Genomic DNA, 20,722 nt, shown 5'->3' on the forward strand with positions numbered 1-20,722 from the left:
ACGTCTTAGTCCTCTAAAATATATAAGGCTTTTACTTTTTTGGCTTTAAGCACTTTGTCTTACTATCTATGTAAATGTAGGCCTATTATCTGACTATTTTGGACTATTTGCTGCTGTGTTGTGTATATTTTAAGTGCATATACTACAGATTTAGAGGTCAACAGTACCAGAAACTTGGTAACAGTCTAGTAGACAAATGTGTTATGTTTTCTTTTGGTTTCTGTTTCAAAGTGTGACAGTAGTCCTCACCATTGTTATGTGAAACATTTATTATGAAACATTATGCTCTAGAAGAGCAACATATCAAAAGGTTTTTCAATATTTTCAATAGCAAAAAAGTCAGTTTACTTTACAAAAAGTGTTACAAAATCCAAACAAGTTCTGAAAAAACTCTTAACTACTTTGCACACCAATATATTGTTGAGAACATGATAAGAAAATCCACTGTATAATATGGAAAATCTAAAAATGATTAATGGCTTATGTAAACAGTAGTACCATCTTTTAAATTATTAATTATGATAAAAATGACATTAATAAAAGTGAACATGGATCTAAATCTATGTGCTCTGTACAGTCTAAAATCTTATAAGTCAGAGCTTTCACCCTGCCAGTCATTTCAAGAGCATGTATAATTGACCAGGTGTCCCTCATAAAGGGTGGGGCCGCAGACACGCCCAGTAAGTTCATTGGTGGGTCCAGGTCTAGTCAGGGTCAAGGGTCAATCTCCATGGGAATGATAGTAAGGATGACGTCCTCGTTACCTCGCCGTACTACCACGCGTAAATTGGAGTCTTTTTTTATGGCTGTGCTTACATCCGTTGCCGAGGAGATCCGCTGAGCATTGATGGAAATGATGACATCGTGTTCCTTAAGTCCACCACTGCAGAACAGTCAGACAAGAGGATGAAGAGATTTGAGAAAGAATACAAGAGAGGAAGAGTGTTAGAATAATTGTTTATGATTAAGGACTCTTGATCCCGAGATCAAGCCGTTTAGATCATAGAGATGAAACCTCTCCAGAACAAATTCAATATTGCTTGATTTCCCAGAAATACACCAAAATATCTTCCAAAACCAACACCGAGGGCCATATGTAACGTGTTTGTACAGTTGCTGTCGAGCAATATGCTTCATTACACATCAACCTTAAAAGCCTAATGCCTCAATAACTCAAAGCATATAATTTCAAATGACCTTTTAAAATACATATTTAAAATATACACCCACACCTATATTAGGTCATATTATTACACGGCTCTTTGGAATGCTTGATTCTGATTGGCCAGTCGTGACATTTGCAGGTTCGTTATACCCAGATAACAACCTCTCAAAACTAATAACACACTGTAACCCGGATGCAGCAAATCATTTTACAGTTTTTTTTTTGACAATTTAAATATAAATATGTCTTTTAATAACATATATGACATTATATTTACAAATGATTAAGCCAAATTGTCTGCTCGTGACGTTTGAACATCGTTTCCTACCTTATAACGGAAAGTAAATGGCTTTTCTTCGTGGAAGGTCTGCATTCAGTAAAAATGAGCTAATAAAATATTTCAAATTCACATTTCATGTCCAGTTTTTTTCTCATGTGGAATGACATTTCAGGTTACAGTATATACTAGATTTCACAAGTACTTCCTGTTTGTTGGACTGTAACTGTGATATTTAGTAATCATCTGTTATTCAACTGTGAATCATAACCATATAGTGTTACTGTACACGGATAAAGGAAAGCCATCTGAGTGTGTTCATAACATGTCCCAGATTTTAGTAACCTAAAAATATCCTGGATCAGGATGTGGCATTGGACCGGTGGTTGTGGAATCATGTCAAAACACAGTTTCATGCTCAAGGAATTTCATCACATGGACCTGCAATCCCAGAAAAACTTACAGAAACATCTAGGACCAGGTGTTCTTTTAACGTAAGTGTTTGCTTTTGTTTCTGACAGGCATATAAAGACGAAAATGCTTCAAAATGTAACTCGGTGGTTATGATGTGGCATAACCACATCACTACATGGCGATTAAAATACAGAGAAAAGGGACTTTTAATGGGTTAATAAACATGTTGTGTTAAGCAGGGTTTTGTGTGCGTGTGAAAAGCGATGGACGGGGTGTTTTGGGCTGATGTAAATGTAAAACATGTGGAGGTAGAGGGAGCCAAAGATAATATTCCTCTAAGTATGATGACAAAAGAAGAGAGCATGTGCACATGGCCAGTAAAAACAGACTTTAAGTACTGGCAAAAGAGTTGACCTGCACTTTTGACCTCATTGGCATTATGGGATGTAAAGTTTATGGGACTTACGCTGCAGCTGGGGTTTTAGAGATGACCTCAATGACATAGGCTCCTGACGTGATGTCAGGAAAGTCTCGCAGTCGACCTCTCAGCTCTTTGGACAACCTGTGAGCAGGAATTAATAGAAACTTTAGCCATAAAAGAAAAACAGCAGCAATAAGTGTAATATGGTGTTCTTACATTACGTAATCAGGGTGTTTGATCACCTTTATGTCCCATATAGGTTTTAAACTAACAGATTTTATTATGACAATTTTTCATTCGAATATTTATTAAAGAAGGCATTTGTTTACTCACGCAGGAGTGAGGGTCATCATACGAACACCAATGTATCTTTTCTTCATTGCTCCATGACCTGTCAGAAGTACACAATATAAACACAACAAAAAACGTGTAATCCAGTATTTAATATAGCTCTTTTATATTTGTATGTTTTACCTCTAGCCTGCCGGTCATATGACTCAGCAAGAAACTGGCGTATCTTGTCTGATGGGATAGCGAAAGATATTCCTGCAGTGACTTTTAATGTGTTGATTCCAATCACCTCCCCATCCTAAAGAAAAAAGAATGATCATACATGTGTTTGACAAGTGATAGGGCAGGCCAAACAACCAGTGCCAATTGACAGAAGCTGTGAAATCAAATCTGTTTTCAAATATTTTTTGTGATTTGGAATAAGTTGTGTAAAATAAGTGTTTGGTTATTTAAAATATATTTTCATAGAAACTGTATATATATCAGGTGCACTGTCTTTTACAAATCTGCAGTTTTTAATGGCAAGGTAGCAATAGGTACTTGAAGTAACAACTACACATGCATAGTTTTACAGTGTATAATCCATTATATTAGTAAATAAACTGTAAAATGATTCACTGTCAGCACTTGGATCACATATTTTACACATACAGTAAGATTAATGGCTGAGTTCCACCATGTCAAATTATAGTATTTCCAGGGTAGGACTACTGTAACACCAGACACACGAATTCTAAGAAAATGGACCATCATCAGCACGAATGTGTTTACTGTAATATGCATCTTCTAAGGAATTTAATGTAAGACTTTTGAAATAAGGAAATGCGTACCAGATTGACTAACGGCCCCCCAGAATTACCATACTGTAAAAGAAAGACATGATAAATATTAAGACATGTTTGCATTTTATTGCTTAGTTTGTGTTTTTGCATTTGTGAGCAACCAACAAATGAACAGACTCAAGTTTGTTAATTATTATTAATAACAGGACTTTGGATTTTAAGTAATAATTCACATACATTAATGATGGCATCGGTCTGAATGTAATCCATATCAGAGTTTCGCAGGCCCAACTCTTTTCCTCCTCTCTGCGTGGTGCTCACGATGCCCGTGGTAACTGTGTTCTGAAGGGAAAATGGGCTGCCGATGGCAACCACAAATTCTCCCGGTCTGAGGTCAGCCGATCGCCCAAGTAAAAGTACAGGAAGCTTACTCTGCCGGAGAGAGAAAACTTTTTCATGTTACATTCGGAATGTAGTTTTTATTTAAGAACTCATCCATACGATAAAAATATCCAAACCCTTCACAATCTTAAGGCTTGGAAAGTTTATAAAAGAACTTTAACTGGCATCCAATAGCGGCTGCCCAACACAGATGTTTTTGACATTTTAGCAACTTTATAACACTGCAATGTCAGTCGTGATAAATGGTGAAACAGTGGCGTTCCATAACTCTACCCTTCAATTTCCTGCACCCAGAACTGCCATTCAAACAGCTAACACCTCGCTTCCGCTATCAAGTGTCTGCTAAATAGGACTTTGGGTTTTAAATTGAGATCACTGAAACCTTATCGCCAACCTTTATGACATCACGGAAAAACAGACGGATCAAATCGAATGCTGTTTTTCCCCTCCTGTGGGATATCATAGGGAATCTTGCCTCTCAACACAAGGGCTTGATTAGCACAAACGTCATCACAACAGAATATGTGCGTTTAGCCATTGCACTGGTGTCTGTTTTGTTTACAGACAGTATAAATAGAGGCACAGAGTAAACAGGGAAGACCGTGAGCTTGATATACACATCGGACGCAAGTACATTCAGCTTTCAGGCATATATGAGCTTGGTATGTTTTGTAGGGATTTTACTTCAGAGTTGCTCAGTAGCGTGAACTCTAGCTATTGAAATGTCAGCTTACAAGGCAAATATGAAACAGTTTTTTCTACTCTAAAAATCTTTATTGTTTAGAGGAGTTATCATTTTGCATTACTGAGGTTTTGTACAGAACATTTTCCATCACACAGTGTTTCCCTTACGAAATTTACCATGGTTTTACTACAGTTAAAATTGAAAAACCATGGTTTTACTACAGTTAAAACCTAAAAAACATGGTTACTGTAGTAAAACAATGGTTATCACAAAATAACCATGGTTTTGAAAACCATGTTTTTTGTAAAAACCATAGTAAACGATGGTTACTGTAGTAAAACCATGGTTTTGCCTTAAGTAATCAATGCACCAAAAAACCATGGTTACTACACTTGTACCACAAAAAAAACATGGTTAATTTTCGTAAGGTAATGAGGTAGACAAAATGGCTGCCTTCAAGACATGTCACTGCACGGTTTCTACTCAGCAAGCATCAACCTGATGGAGAGGCAGCAAAGAGAACGTCCTGAGCTGTAACTGATCTTAAGCTTTCATCACGAGGTGAACTCTCTGCGAACTCAACCTGCATGCGCTACTGGGGCTTTAAAAATAGAAGAGGATAAAGACGATGATGACTAATAAACAAGACGACAAAACGATCACTCCCCTCCTCCATGGTTTCTCTTGTTCCACTAAAAAGGTCTCTGACAGAGAAAGTGTACATACTTCTTATAAAAATTATATACACACAGAGGCAAGAGGATGGGGGTAAACCAAATTCAAAATACTCAGAAAACCAATAGCTAAACTTTTTTGTTTTGTGGAATTTAAATGAACACAATGTTGGATGCAAGTTTGACCAATTTCTGTGAGGTTGTTATTCATGGTTCTATTCAGACAAAAGTTTTCAATTCATAAGACATCTTTGTCCATCTGTATTATTCACAATTCTAGGTGTTTATTACTGTTTTTATTTATGTTAGATTACTTCTTGTGTTTTATGTGTTCCGGTACAATGCTATTGAGTCAGTGAGCTGACTTTAAGACCTGAATTGTTCAAATGAATCACGCTGATGAGCGAACTGGTTAACTGGTTCATTAAAAAGGAAGCAGATCAAAGTACAAACCTATTCATAAATAAAACATCATAGTCGTAATAAAAGATGGCACAAATCCCAGCTGCAAAATATATCCGTCTCAATATGTGCACGTGCTGGAATCAAAATCAGCTGCCGATGGCCCTGGTGGGAACATCAGTTCTTTATTATGTTACCATTTCAAAAGAATGAGATCATCCTTTAGACATAAAGGTCAATTCAGAACTTACACCACGTGTTAGCCACAGCAAAGCTAAGTCAGCCATTTTGTGTCAATGTGTCATTTTGGTCAACCATGTTGAATCTGTGTGACATGATAGTTTCCGTTTAACATCTACATGGACAAACCACCATGGGAGCTTTTCTTCATTTCCCGCTCTTTCTCCTCACCACAAGATGACTCAGTGTTTGTGTCCAAACTTAAAATATAGGCTATCACCAGTATATTAGGACTCTAATTGTACAGCAGGGCATGAAAAAATTACTTTGTAATCTGCAGCATTTTGTACTTCATAAATATTTATGTTTAGTACTGGTGTCTAGTGGGTTGAGCAGTGATTCTGGTGATGCTATTTCATCAAGGAAATCTTGAAGGTTAAGCCACTAGGTGGGTGCATTAAATACATCACGCTGGTGTTTTCAGCAGGTTGCGAGGTTAACAAAACAATGAATTCCAGCCCTGCTTTGTGAGACTAGAGGTCACCAGTCCCTAATAAACTAGCAGAAACACCTGCATCCATATGGCTTATAAAAGACAGAACTGAGTTAGCCAGGTGCCTTTGTTAAATACTTCAATCTGGAAAAACGTCAATATGGGACATAAACAGCAATGCCCTCACCTGATGCCAATAAAAGAACTTTAGAAAAAAATACAGAGATGCAGGCTCTGTAAGGCCGATTGGGATCTGATTAGGAAGATACACAACACAAGGTGACCCAAACAACGTTTTTTCTATGTTTGGCTGAGATGATCATCTCGCTTACTGTGAAGTCCAACATTCCACATTGTTGTTCCTATACACACGTACCAACCAGACTCACATTGAGAGACAGTGAACAAAACAAAGTGCCAATGAAAACAAACTACTCTCGAACATCTGCACAATGACATAAAAAATGAGCCAGTCAGATTAGACTTCTTCTGGTGATTTTAGCTTTATGTTGAGTTCATTCTAAACATCAGTTTGTACACCTGAAGAAGACATTTCCTGCCCACATCTTTAAAATCCATTCTGGTAACTGCACTTTAACAAGCACTCACGCAGGTGCAAAATGGATAACACCAGAGGTGTAAAGATTACCTGAAAACCATACTTAAGTAAAAGTACAGATACCTTGCAGTGAAAATGACTCCGTTACAAGTTACAAGTCACCAATTCCAAAACGACTTCAGTAAGTCTTTGAGTATCTGATTTTAACAGTACTTGAGTATTTTACTCATACTGAATGTAGGCTCAAAGCAGCACTAGTCCTCAACACTTAAGAGACATGTCAGTCAAAAGCAAGAAACAGTTGATTCGTGATGAGAGCAATCGCATTTATTTTCTGAAATCATAATAAGACTGAACACCTCAAAATTGGAACAAATCATGGTCGACACCACAACCTACGTCTATTACAAACACCCAAGTCTCATTTAAGCTCAAGTGCTCATAAGTAAACCAAAATCCTTCAAAAATGTCTCTTCAATATAACGGATAAATAAAATAATGTTTAGTAAAATTAAAAAGTCAAAGCCTTTTTGCACGGGACATGCTGGTTTTGGCCTCATCGCCAGCTGCAGTCATGTCCTCATTTCACATATAATTGACAACTACCTGATATTGCACTCATATTCACATAAAGAAGCCATGTTGACAAGTTTTAGTAAGTTAGGGCAAAATCCGCAAGATATATACCTTCAATGCCCTGTAAATGGCAATATTAGTTCCTCTGTAGCAAAAATAAACTGCTGCAAAAAAAGATAGGTGCCATGCAAAATGTAATGTGTAACTGCATTAGTCATTACACATGTAGTAAAGAGTACATATACTTATTCAAAAATGTAGTCAAGTAGAGAGTAAAAGTTGCTAATATCTTTAATACTCCGTACAACTACAAAGTAGCCAAAAAGATACTTAAGTACAGTAACTAATTACATTTACTCCAATACTTTACACCACTGGATAACACAGTCAAGGGAAGGTTTAAGTTATTATTAGCATGTCATGTAGATACAGAGTTTCCAGAGAGACGTATTACCTTTCACACGCAATAGGAAAAATACAGTCTGCATTTACTCACAAAGTAGGAAATTTTTTCAAGAGGATCCACGAATAGGCTACATTGTTACCCTCTGCATTTATCCATGAATTTGGAATTAGGTGACTAGGACTTAAAGTAACCAAGCTCTATCATCACTGAGCCTCTAAGTATGCATCACATACTGTGCCTCTAATTACCAGGCCGAGGGTGACTCTAAATGAAAAGCATCAGTTTAATTACAAAAAGCAAACTCTCCATTTGCGGCGGTTGTGTTGGATGTGGCTGTGTGTGGGACACCAAAGGGAATATTGCTGAGAGATTTCTCTTAAAACGTAGGAGACGTAATGGCATCCTCAATTGAGTTTCAACTCAAATGTGTTTTATGTATGAACTTTATTCCTTTTAAAATTTCCTAGAACAGACACAAACTAGATGAGACAACTGCTGACAGAGTAAAAAATTGAGCATTAAAATGACTATGGATGACATAATCAGAATAATCTGGTGTTGGAAACATCAGAAATATCAGGCTCATGTTGACATCGCTAATTTTGGATTGCAGATATTGGCAAACATGAGCACTGTTTGTGTTGTGTTGTTATTGAAACCCCTTCTGAAACTAGAGCAGACACACGAGATTAGCAGACTTGAGAGTAACTTAAAAGTCTCCTCTACTCTCCATTTCATCTCTTGGTCTAGGAGAAATAATCGAGATCTTGTCTGAAACAGCTTTTTCTTCCCATGTCAACCGTTCTGTGTATATATTCAGTCAACACAATAGACCATGCTGGAAATATCAGCCTGGGACCAGACGTGTTATTGTACACTGCCAACCTAGAATGAGTTGAGACTTGTATTCCTGAGTGTGTTTGGGGGAGGGGGGATTTAGGGGGTTTCAATGACATACCGTCCCACAAGGCACAGGGGCATGAGAACCGGCTAGGGCTGCCGAGCACCAAAATGACAAACAACATATCATGAAAAGTGGTCCATACAAGTTGTGTATTGCATTCCTAAATCTTTGTTGTAAATAAATGATTAGTTTGAGTCACATCTTTTCAATTAATTCAGTTAATAAAACTTAAATGATTGACGACTCGGACTCATCTGGTTCTTGAGTTGACTTCTTGCGGTCACAGTAAAGAAATAGTTCACCTAAATATGAAAAAAGTATCAATTTACTCATGCAATCCCAGCCAAATGTTTCATTTGTGTTCAACTGAAGAAAGGAAGTCATCTACATTTAGGATGGCATGAGAGTGAGCAAATTATGAAATAATTTTCATATTGAACTATTCTTTTAACATCTCACTGATGTAGAAGATTTGAAGTGAACAATGAGTTCTTTTCTAAAGTCCAATTTGTAATGCACAGGAAAACAACGTATGCATCAACTTTAATGTTGAATTTCCTTCATGTATTTTTTTACCTCCATTTATATTTATTACATGGAAAAGAGTGGTTAGAACATTTTTCTGTGAACTATTCTTTTTTAAATGACTAATTTTTACTCATTGTAGGTCACTGGAACATTGATCAATTAAAGGAAACTGTGTGTGTCTACCATGCATTATAGTATAGTGATCTGAGTGATCTGCTCTACTCTACTCAGCTCTTTGTTTTGGCCTATGACCAGAGCAAATGACCGTAAAAGACTGCCAAATGCATAAATGTAAATAAAATACAAAAGAAGACAGGAGATTTAGCAATGATATGACTAAACGTGTGATGAGCTGAGACCTGAAAGTGATTCATTTTCCTGGTGGGTCAAGTCATCTCCGAATTGGGAAACAGGAATGATGGGAAGTTCATTTAATTGCAGAGTATTGGATTGAGGTTGGACCCTCAAAACTCACCGTCCTTACACTTTTGCCTTGAATGTGGGCGAATTTGCTCCTGTACACACATATCCGCATATGGATTATTTTTCCTGCTAACCACATTTCCTCTCTCGCTGCGTGAGGGAAAACGCTTTCCCTCTTCCTGCTTCTGAAGTCTGGTCTTCTGCCGACAGACTATTGCTTTCTCAAGAGGCAGACAGCCACCAATAAAAGGAGAAAGAAGGAAGAAAGCATGAAGGACAAAATTTTGTGAGGAAAATGAAAATATCTGCTCTGCTCCTCAGTTTTCCCACCATGTGCTGTCCATTTTCTGCATGAGAGAAACTATATTGTGTGATATATAGGCTAATTATATATTCATTTACTCATAGCATGGTTTATTTGTGCATGAGAGTGGTCATCCATTTAACATGTCCACAAGTTTGGCAAATTTTTATTTTATTTCAAAATGTAGGCTTACGTTTTCCATTTTAGTGGGTCGAAATTGTGTGTGTGCTTGTTTTGTGATGTTTGACAGCACTGACCTACTTCAAACTTCTCAACATGTGTCGCAAAAGGGGAAGAAATTGCCGTAATTGCTTACAGGGACGCAGGCACACACAAGTCTCTCTCGGTCTCTCTCTCTCTCTCTCTCTCTTGCAGAGACACACTTTCCTCAGGGACTTTGTGGTGCCTGATCTATCCCAGAACTTAAACACCAACTCACTTGTGCCAGTCAAGCCAATGTCTCTCTTTCTCTCCCTGTCTTATTTCTGGGTTGCTTTAAGATTTTAACTAGTTTCAGTTACTCACTTAATCTGTTACCATCTCTTCACACACACACATGGTGTCATTCAGAAACACTCGCTCAAACTGGGGCAAACTCTTTAGCAGCTGGGCATTGAAGAGCCCACCGATTGAATCCTACAAGGCAGAAGTGTATCATACACAGCTGACAGAGATGTGTATGAAATATCTCAGAGCACTGCATTGACGTGCAATCTGTTTTGGCTGCACGGATCAGGATAAGACTAAAAGAATCTGAACCTGGAGCAGTATGCATTCTTTAGGAAGACTGAACCAGATTAAACATGCAGTCTGTCCTTACGTGTGCTGCTACAGTACAGTACATTTCTCTGGAGAATGTATGTTTAAGAGCCTACGTGATTGTGAGATTTGGATTGTCAATCAAACACGTTGCCTGGTGTCTATCAGCCTTGACACACCATCTAACAGTCTGCACAGCTCTATGTGATTCAGACCCAATTGAGTGTGTGGGGGTTTGTGGGTAATTTCTCTTTAGGAACCATATAAGGTTTGCATGAGTCATTCTGTGTTTATGGTCAGTAATGTTCCTATTTTGGTTGCACATGAAACGTCTCCTTTCCAAATAACATGTCATAAAAATATTACAGCTCTAGGTGAATGTTGTAATTGCATATATGCAGTGTTGGGTGTAACTAGTTACTAAGTAAGTAGTTACTGTAATTTAATTACTTTTCCCTTGAAAAAGTAAAGTAATGGATTACTCTTATTTTTTCTGTAATTTAATTACAGTTACTTTTGATGTAATTAAACTAAATACTTTGTGTAATATATGTGTGTGCAATAGTGGAATTGACATCAAAATTCAAAGTCTAACTTTAAAATCTGTGCTTTAATGTATAATTCTCACATTTATAATACTTTGGTCAGTTAATAAGAGTACTTTATGTACAGTTGTGGCCTAATGGTTAGAGAGTTGGACTCATGACCAGAAGGTTGCCGGTTCGATTCCCAGGGCCGGCGGGTAACAACTGAGGTGCCCTTGAGCAAGGCACCTTACCCCTACTTGCTCCCCGGGCGCTGCAGTGATAGCTGCCCACTGCTCCGGGGGTACGTGTGTTCACTACTCTCTGGATGGGTTAAATGCAGAGGTTGCCTTGTACTTGTACATGTGCAATGACAATAAATTGAATCTAAATCTAAAATCTAAAAATCTAATCAAGGTTGATATAGGATATAGAAAGTAATTAGTAATAAGTAACTAAATACATTTTGGAGAGAGTAATTTGTACAGTAATCTAATTACACTATTGAATATGTAATTAGTAACTAGTAATTCATTACTTTTTGAGAGTAACTTACCCAACACTGCATATATGTGTGCCCAGTTTAAAACCTTGTAATGTTAGCTCGGACAGATCTATTTCTTGTGTTGATGAAACACTCTCTTTATGTTTGGATTTGGTTTATGATGTTGCTCCGATTGCAACTATAAACAGAGCCTGTCATATCTGGTTGGTCACAGTTCACATTCTGGCATGAATCATAAGCTTTAAACAATCAGTGTGTATTAATAAAACCAGTGTTTCTATTTAAAAACATGAGCGAGGCAGCTTTCTTCGTAAAATACATTATAAAACTTTTCAATCTGCACACCTTAGTCCACAAACCATGCAGATGATTGGTTTGTGGTGGGCTAGACATGGTAAGGGCCTGAGGTGAAAATAATGGTCATCACAAGTTTTGCAAGCAGTTTTTTTGGAGCTTTACTTCAGTCGTTTCGTTAGTGTGTGAATGCTTTGAAGCGCTTGTTCTTATGCTAAAGTTTGAACACACTTTTAACCTTTCTGTTGCCCTCCATGTAGTTAAAAAGATTTGGAAGGCACATATCCTTCTGTATATCAACTTAAACTCCCCTGTCAGGCCAGTAAGAAGCCAGGATTTGTACTAGAGGGATAAAAATGTCAGTGATGTGTGTTGAAATGATTCACACAAAAATGAAAATTCATTTTAAACCTGGCACTGGGGCTGAAGGTAACTAGGATTTTTATTATCGTCTTTCAATTTTCATGGATGAAAAAGTACTCACAGAGTATGAGTAACTAACAACAGAATTTTCAATTTGAGATCATTTTTCGTACGACGTTCGACTTACCGGTGGATCAATCTTTATGAGGGCAATGTCTGCCTTTTCATCAACGTCTTTGATCTTTGCATCATACGAGTCTCCGTTTTTAAGTTCCACCTTCACCCTGTTTTTATTGGCTACCACGTGGGCATTGGTCACGATGAGGCCGTCTTCAGACACCACAAAGCCTGACCCACTCGCCACCGCCATCTCTCGCTTAGAATAATCCATCCTAAGCAAAAAAGAGAAAGAGAGTGTGAGAAAAACAGATGAGGAAAAAACTGAGCATGTAAAGGTTCTGAATTTTACACTAAGCAATGTTTCACACGTCAAAGCCTTACTTGCGATAAAGTTCAATATGAACCACAGCAGGGGCGATCTTCTCCACTACATCCGCAATGAAATTGTACTTGTACCTCAGGCTGTCGGGGTTATCATGGACGGCTGGAATAAAAGACAGATCAAATGTGAATTTACAGTAGATGTGGACAATCTGTAAAGGAAAATGTCAAATGACGTCACCTAACAAAAACCGGAATATGACACCAGTCATTAACTAAAAAAAGATAAGCGGTTGTAATTTTTCTGTAAATATATATGGACTTCTGTAGGTTCTATAAGTCATCCATACACACACAGGCACGTGAGTAGCCAGATCTGAGGAGTCCCTTTGGAGGACGTGTCTGGAAATGTTGAACATCGTGCTCTGTAATTTCACTATGAAGGGAATAGACGCGACAGATATTTTTTCCCTTTAAACCAAAGACGTTTATGATCAACACTCAAAAGCTCATAATAAAAAGCCCCTTCATAAACTAAAGTGAGTGAAAATTGCTCTTTTAATTTTCTGCACTTTCTTACTGTCACCCTGAGGGTCAGACGGTTCAGTATGCAGTGCAGACACAAGATAGTGAGCATCGTTTGAAGCGAGTCAGTAAGACAGTCGCTGGAGTGATGTGGGAACCCTATTAATTATGTACGATCACAGGGACCTCGAGAAAACCTGGCTGCAGAAAGCATGCAAGTTCAAGACATGAGAAGTCTTTGTGGCCAGACGGGTTTGTGCTAAAATGTTAAAATGAAAGAGTGAACTGGGTTGTATAGTTATGTTGTTTTCTTAAGTGTAATTAAAGTCATATCCAGCGTAGCGTAGGAAGTTCGTACCGACCAGAGTTGTCCAACCTAATTATAGTTTTTAGCACTCTGTCTTCACGGGATTGTGGAAAGAAAATGTTCCGTATCATCTTTCTTATCCATTTAACAACTAAACTTCTAGCTTCCTGGTGTGAAGTAGCCTCAAAGTACCCACTTTGGATTTGACAGTAAAATTTGTATGACTTGTTTGTACTTTGTTTACATTCACAAGTACAATTTATAATAAATTCTTATTTTCATATAATCCTTGACTGAGATGAAGGTAAAAATGTTTTAATCACTATAAAAACTCCCTATTGGACTAGGTCAGAAATACAAATTAGATAATCATTTAAACAAAGTGGAATTGAATAGACAGATTTGGGGCATGGTGGGGTGCTGGAACAATTTTTAATGGGAGTGAGTGAAGCAGTTGTTTATATACTTTTGTGATTGACAGGGCTGGGTAAACACACTCCACCCGGACATGGCAGATATCCATTTGTGGAACAGAAACAAGCAGAAACAGGTTGCTGAGGTCCATCCTGCAGTATTGCTCTTGGGTAAGCAGCAAAATAAAAATAAAAAAGTAAACGTATTTCCAAAAATATTTCCAATCCTAAATATGCAACGATATACACATTTTTAGCACTATACTGTTGCATTTCAATTGTCAAGAATTTACTCCTATGTATAAGTTTTCAACTTCTGAAATAAAGTTTTTTCCACATTTGAAATAGAAAGATTAGCTCAAATAGACTGACAGGAGACAATACAATCAGACCATATCCATATCCTGTGTATCTGTGTATATTTTGGCCTCAATACAACTAAAGCTTTTCAGAATCACTAAACGATTTAACCAGTGCTACCGTTGATGTATTTATAGGTTTATACTCCATTACCTTACAGCTTACAGTGCTGTGAAACAGTCCAAATGAATCACATTGACAACTAACCTAAATCATTCTTCACATTTTTTAACTACATGGCTTTATACCTGCACTTGCTGACTTATTACATTCCACATTGCACAAGATTAAAACAATCTGACCAAAATTTAAGTTTACCAAACCGACAGGAAAAAGAAAACAAAAGTTTATTTTATGACTCTATAATATCCAGTGTGGAGAGACTGACCAGCTTCAGGCAAACAATAAAAAAGGTGTAATGTTCATTCTTAAAATCACAAGTTTGAGAACTGGATGAGGCACATTCATGGCTGTTATAAAATGCAGATCAAACATTTTACATGAAGTTAATATATAACTTGTTTACTAAGCTTTGGCTTCTTTCAGATTTATTGTTGTGGTAAAACAGTATATTAACTGGCAAAGAAATATTCAAAATAGCTTCTGTTCTTGCAAAAACTATGCTCTTGGCTAATAAAGTCCATAGAAGCTGCGAGAAGTTGTGTTAATATAAAGACATCATGCCAGGCTTTGAGTGTTATTTATGGTCTCACAATTTGTCTGAGGCCTTTACATGGCATTTGTGAAGCCTCTAATAGTGCATGTGTTTGACTTCAATCAGCACCTATAGAGGTGAGCAGAGAGCTAAAAATGAACCCTTACTGTGGGAAAGTCCTACTATTTTACTCTACAAGAGAACAGACCAAAGGAGAAAGGTTGGGGGGAGGTATTTTCCTAGTTTGCAAAGTTATAAGGGAGTGATGAATCTCTGATCTCCAGGGCAGTGAGAAACAGACATAAATATAATGTGTTTCATGGTTTAGTCATCATTCAGTCATTCTCTCAGTCACACGCCTGTCTATTCTTGTTCTTTTTGATATAATTTCTAGACTAGGATCTAAGTGTAAACCTGTGTGTGTGTGCAGGGTTGACTATCCAATAAAATGACAAATATATTTTAAATGTCCTCCTTTATGTAACATGCTGAAAACAAACACTTAAAGTAGTCCTCACAATTTAAAAGAATCCAAAATAAGACAAATTGAGTTCTGGTAAAAAGGGCACAACCACTTGATTGCATTCATAAACAAATACGTCTTTCATAACATGCTAATCGTGCAGCACTAAACAAAGGCTTTATTCTACACAAACAAAGCACACAGACACAAAGAACAAAACATTTAAACAACAAACTCTAGTGGAACCATGAAACGATGACATCTTTTCCTATCCATTTCAACCCATATCTCCACAAGATCAGTCATTAAGTCACTAAGAAGAGTTGGGGAGAGAGGAAAGATCTGTGAAAGGTCTGAGAACTACTCTCAGTACAGGATCTGTGAGTAATTCTGGATTAAGCAGCAGGATTTGAACAAACGGAACAAAACCAAATCAGAATAAACCAAATGAAAGTAAACTAGAATGCTATCAGACCCTAAACAGAAAATACAATCTGGCAGATTATCTCTACACTGTTGGAGATGTAAAACAGAGATGGATCCTGAGCAAATACAGACTCAGAAACAGAGACACACTTTCTCCTTCATTGTAATCAATTTAAAGATGTGAGAGGGAAACACTTTCACAAAATTGATAGGTGTTCAGAAACAGAGCAAATGCAGATGTTGGGGGAGAAGAGACACACATCAGCTGCTGCTACATTCATCTTTCAGCTACACACCCTCAGAAACAAACTATCTGCAATTAATGCACTATACACTCTTTACTTTTATTACATTCTCATGTTTCTGCCTGAAATCTACATTTGATATTGATGTTTTATTTCCATATTTCATTCTATAATTATTTATGCCTTACTCAGCACCTTATTTTAATTTTACTCTAATGTTTGTACTTATTGTATGTCTTTTGTTATATGTTCAATGCTTTGGCAATATTGTAAGAACACGCAATCATGCCAATAAAGTACCTTGAAATTGAAAAAAATGAAAATTGATCAAAGATTCACAGGCATGGATGAGACTGATGCAAAGGGAGATAAAATGGAAAATAATGGGAACCACCCGTGGGAGTAATAGAAATGACAAAACAAATTAACGTGTTCCCAGTGAGAGAAGAAAGAAAGAAGAGAAAAAGAGAGCGAGAGAGAGAGAGAGAGAGACAGAGAGTGAGAGAGAGAGAGAGAGAGAGAGAGAGAGAGAGAGAGAGAGAGAAGAAGGGCTACAGAACCTTCCTGGATCGAGACAGGCTCTAGCCCATTTAAAAAAAACACAAACACGTACAACATATAAAAACTGATAAAAACAGAATACGTGTGCATACATACACACACACACACACACACGCGTGCACACACACACACACAACTGAGTCAGAGTCAGCACGAAAGAAAACTCACATATTGGGTTGCCAGCAGAAGAAAATAATAAAAAGTACACAAACTCCCTGAAGATGCTTAATTAAAACCATGTAAAAGAAAACTAGACAACATTAGTGCAAATGTAAACACACACAAACACACTGCCCACTCTTTCCAACTCAGAACCTGTATAAAAGTTTCTGGATTACATCTGATCCCAAAGCTACAATATTTATAAAACAAACACGCTCACAAACATTTACAAACCTGCTCTCTTCACTCACACACTCGTAGACACACAAATGACACAACACAACTGTGGATCTCTGTGGATACGTGCTGTCATGGTATTTGCATGTGTGTTCAGACGATTTCAAGTGTGGCAATATTTTGACTTTTATTGGCATTATTTGGCAGTTTGAGTCACGCATTTTATGGAGATCAGCTTTTATGATGGAAAGAAAATGTGATAAACTTTGTATCATTGTGTTTTTCTTGTAACATATATGCTAACCAAGTGTAGCTTTATTTTCACAGCCAACTTGGCTTACTAATTAGTTTTAACAGACCATTATTTTTAAGTTGTTAAAGTTAACAAAAATTAGTTCCAAAAATTCCCAAAAAGTCAAGCAAAAATTCAAACGAAAAACACACTAAATCACGTAGATGATGAAGAGTAATGGAAAGGTAATCCTATCATAAAGCTGTATCATTTGTTTTACTCTTTGCACCCTGAGGTTTGGCAAAGAAGTCTGGATCTCTTGTGAATAGCAATGAACCATTTGTTTAAAGCGATAGTTTACCAAAAAATGAAAATTCTGCCATCATTTACTTACCTTCTTATCATTTCAAACCTGTATGACTTTCTTTTTTCCACAGAACACAAAAGTAGATATTTTAAAGAGTGTTGTTAACTGGTCTCCATTCACTTGCATTTGTTTTGTGTCCATACAGTTAAGTGATATTTCTTTAAAACATCTTTTGTGTTCTGCAGAAGAAAGAAAGTCATACAGGTTTGAAAATGACAAGAGGGTGAGTCCTTAACATGCAATCTTAACTTGGCTGTAGTAAGACACCTTTAAAGCAAAAACGCCCATCCCTAAAAACAACAAGTCAACATGCACTGTAAAAAACCCAACTCAAAAAAAGTTCAAACAACTAATTTTGTTGTGTTGGTTGAGCAAAAGTCCATGAAAAAGTTCACGGAACTTCCTTTAATAAGTTCATTCATTGTAACCAAACATTTTCTTCATTAACTTAAAAATATGAGTTGTGTGAAAAATTCTTTGCAAGTTCACTCAAAAAGACCTCTATAAATGTAAAAAATTGAGTTACGTCAATGTACAATGAACAAACAAGAGTTTGAAAGTTCCCAAGATGCACTGCAGCATGTTCAATTCTGTGTTTCTTATTTGTTTTTCTTTTAAAGATTAGTGTTTTAGTTCTTGCTGGAATAATTTATACTTTAATCTTGTTGTTACTGTTTGTTATCTGTTGTGTTTAGAGTTTTTTTAATGAATGATGGTTTTTGATTGTTACCATGGTTGAGTTTTGTGTGTTCAATGTTTAGGTGTAAGTGCAGACCCAACGTAACTCAAACTGTTCAAGCAGTTGTTTGATCAAAGTTTACTCAAATTGTAGTAAAAGACAAAAATATTTGTTTATTTTTAAATTACCAATTTATATTCTTTATTTATGTTCAGCCAACAAAAATAATTTGTTATGTTGTTGACTATGTTGTGACAACTAATGACTTAAGCATAATTGTTTTGTACCTCTCAAGAAAACTAATAATCCTAAATTACCTCAATTAATTATTTTTTGTATCTCCAATTACAGTACTTGTTTTAAGTCAGTACAACTAATAATCCTGAGTTATCCCAATGAATTATTTTTTGTATCTCCAATTCATTATTTTAAGTCAGTACAACTTCTATTTCAAAAAGTTGAGTGAACAAGAAAAAGCGAGGGGAAATTAGTACTAAGATTTTTTGTTGTTGTGATGAAGGCTTAAATTTTTTTACAGTGTGTTACACTCCTTCTGGCTCTTACACACATGTACACACAGGTCTAAACTGTGAACACTAGGGTGAACTAAACGGAAAGCATTTATATGGAGTTACTCCTCTTTCTCCTCCTCGGGCGAGCAGTGTGCAGCCTATTTCCCTCAATCACAATCATCTCCAAACCCAAACCAGACCAAGGTTAAAAGAGGGTGAAAGCCTTGCAGGAGAGCGGCTGGATGAGTTTCTCTCTGCTTCTGTTTTTTTCTGCACAACAGTCAAATTTGGTTTCCTACCCAAAGCATAAGACTCAAAATTTGACCTAAATCTGCGGCCAGCTGACGAAAAGTGTGCTGAGATTCAGGCAGGACTTAAGATCCAGATGCAAATGACATCACGAGCTCTGCACCAAAGTCTGTTTTCTTTAGGTGAGGCCAGGATTTGGAACCCGCAGACCTCTTGCAGCTTGGCACATTGCTTGTATACAGTTTTATTAGGCCAATGTGCATATAGACACATGTTAACAGTTATGCCAAACGTATCCTCAATCCTAATAGGCTTTGGAGTGCTGAAACTCTTATCTTACTCGCAGACAAATCACTCAACGGCTGTTTATACTGTTCTGTTTGCATGGCAATGTTTGCGTATAAGCATGTCCAAGATCATTGCTGTCTATATGAGGACCAAATCTGCTATCAGAACCAAGACTACCATCAACTTACCTTTAAAGGTTCCACAGTGTGCCAAAACTATAACACATCAAGGGTTTTTCACTGAGAACAATGAAGACACGCAAGAGGGATCTATATATCTATCTGTCTATCTAGAATTACTTTATATGTTCTGCAATATATGTAAATATAACTCATCATGCGCACTTAATTAAAAATCTATGACTCAGTGCGTAAAGCGTAACGTGCGCAAGGCAAAATGTGTTAATGAACAGGGGTAAAGTGTGACCATGTTTGCATGTTTATTTCTGGTGAAGTACTCACCTGTCCCACACGCTCCCCGCTGTATGAAAAGCACCGGCGGCTGCTGCAGGCTCTGCGCCCGGTTACTGACCCGCTTCAGCTCGCAGATGTTATGATACGACACCCCATCGCTGCCACATACCGGCTCGCTGCTCTTGCACACACACACTCCGGTTTTCCCTCTCCTCCTGACGGTGGCGGAGTACCCCACTCCTCCGGTTACCGAACACTTCAAACCTTCTCCACACACCGGGTCACCCAGTTTACCCACCCCACCGCAAACTTCTCCCTCTCCGGACGCGCACACCAGGCAGCAGTTACAATGATCCATTACATGCCCCGTAGGACAGTCCTTTGGCATCGACGGTCACATAGACTTATCACAGAGACTCGGACAGCCGCCGACCACATAACGTTTACTGTCAGCTTGCAACGATGTTACAAAGACGCAGATGCAAAACAAAGTCACCAAAATCATAGTGAAGCAAGTTCGGATGAACAAGGAATGCAAATGTAGAAGATGTGGAAAAGAATAGAATTATGCGAGATAAATCACGGAGAGGAGCAACTCAGCCGCATCCGAGCGAGAATAAACTTTGGATCGAGCGCTGTATATTGGTGAGCCGCGGGGGCGAGCACAATGCGCGTCTCTGCTTTTCTGCTGGCTCAGCGTTTATAAAAGCTCGTCGGATTCCGCTCGGTCCGGCACACTTCCACACAATGACAACATGCGCTGCGATTGGTCTAAATGTGGGAAATACTTCAAACTTATGTGTGTCACCAGAGCAAAGCGAAATCCTCCAGAAAGCATTAAACCTTGCCATGGTAAAAAGATTTCCTCGAAATACTCAACACTATAGTTGTGGTAACACTTTCCAATAATGCTGCA

General features: G+C 37.6%; 1 protein-coding gene across 1 annotated transcript; it reads right to left on the bottom strand.

Annotated features, from left to right (window-relative positions):
* Positions 1 to 249: 249 nt before the first annotated feature.
* htra1a (HtrA serine peptidase 1a) lies at positions 250 to 20,516 on the bottom strand. Its single transcript, XM_057344718.1, has 9 exons — positions 19,855 to 20,516; positions 12,833 to 12,935; positions 12,519 to 12,723; positions 3,588 to 3,782; positions 3,399 to 3,431; positions 2,752 to 2,866; positions 2,611 to 2,668; positions 2,323 to 2,418; positions 250 to 883 (listed from the first exon to the last, which is right to left on the bottom strand). The coding sequence occupies exons 1-9, from the start codon at positions 20,192 to 20,194 to the stop codon at positions 715 to 717; spliced, it is 1,314 nt and encodes a 437-aa protein (XP_057200701.1). The 5' UTR covers positions 20,195 to 20,516; the 3' UTR covers positions 250 to 714.
* Positions 20,517 to 20,722: the final 206 nt, after the last annotated feature.

The sequence above is a fragment of the Triplophysa rosa genome, linkage group LG10 (assembly GCF_024868665.1).
Source record: "Triplophysa rosa linkage group LG10, Trosa_1v2, whole genome shotgun sequence".
Classification (NCBI taxonomy): domain Eukaryota; kingdom Metazoa; phylum Chordata; class Actinopteri; order Cypriniformes; family Nemacheilidae; genus Triplophysa; species Triplophysa rosa.

Coding starts and splice junctions, on each gene's coding strand:
- htra1a (XM_057344718.1), bottom strand. CDS start 20,194: ATGCCAAAGGACTGTCCTACGGGGCATGTAATGGATCATTGTAACTGC. Junction 2,669..2,751: donor ATATGACCGGCAGGCTAGAG/GTAAAACATACA, acceptor TACTTCTGACAG/GTCATGGAGCAATGAAGAAA. Junction 884..2,322: donor TCTAAAACCCCAGCTGCAGC/GTAAGTCCCATA, acceptor ACTGTTCTGCAG/TGGTGGACTTAAGGAACACG.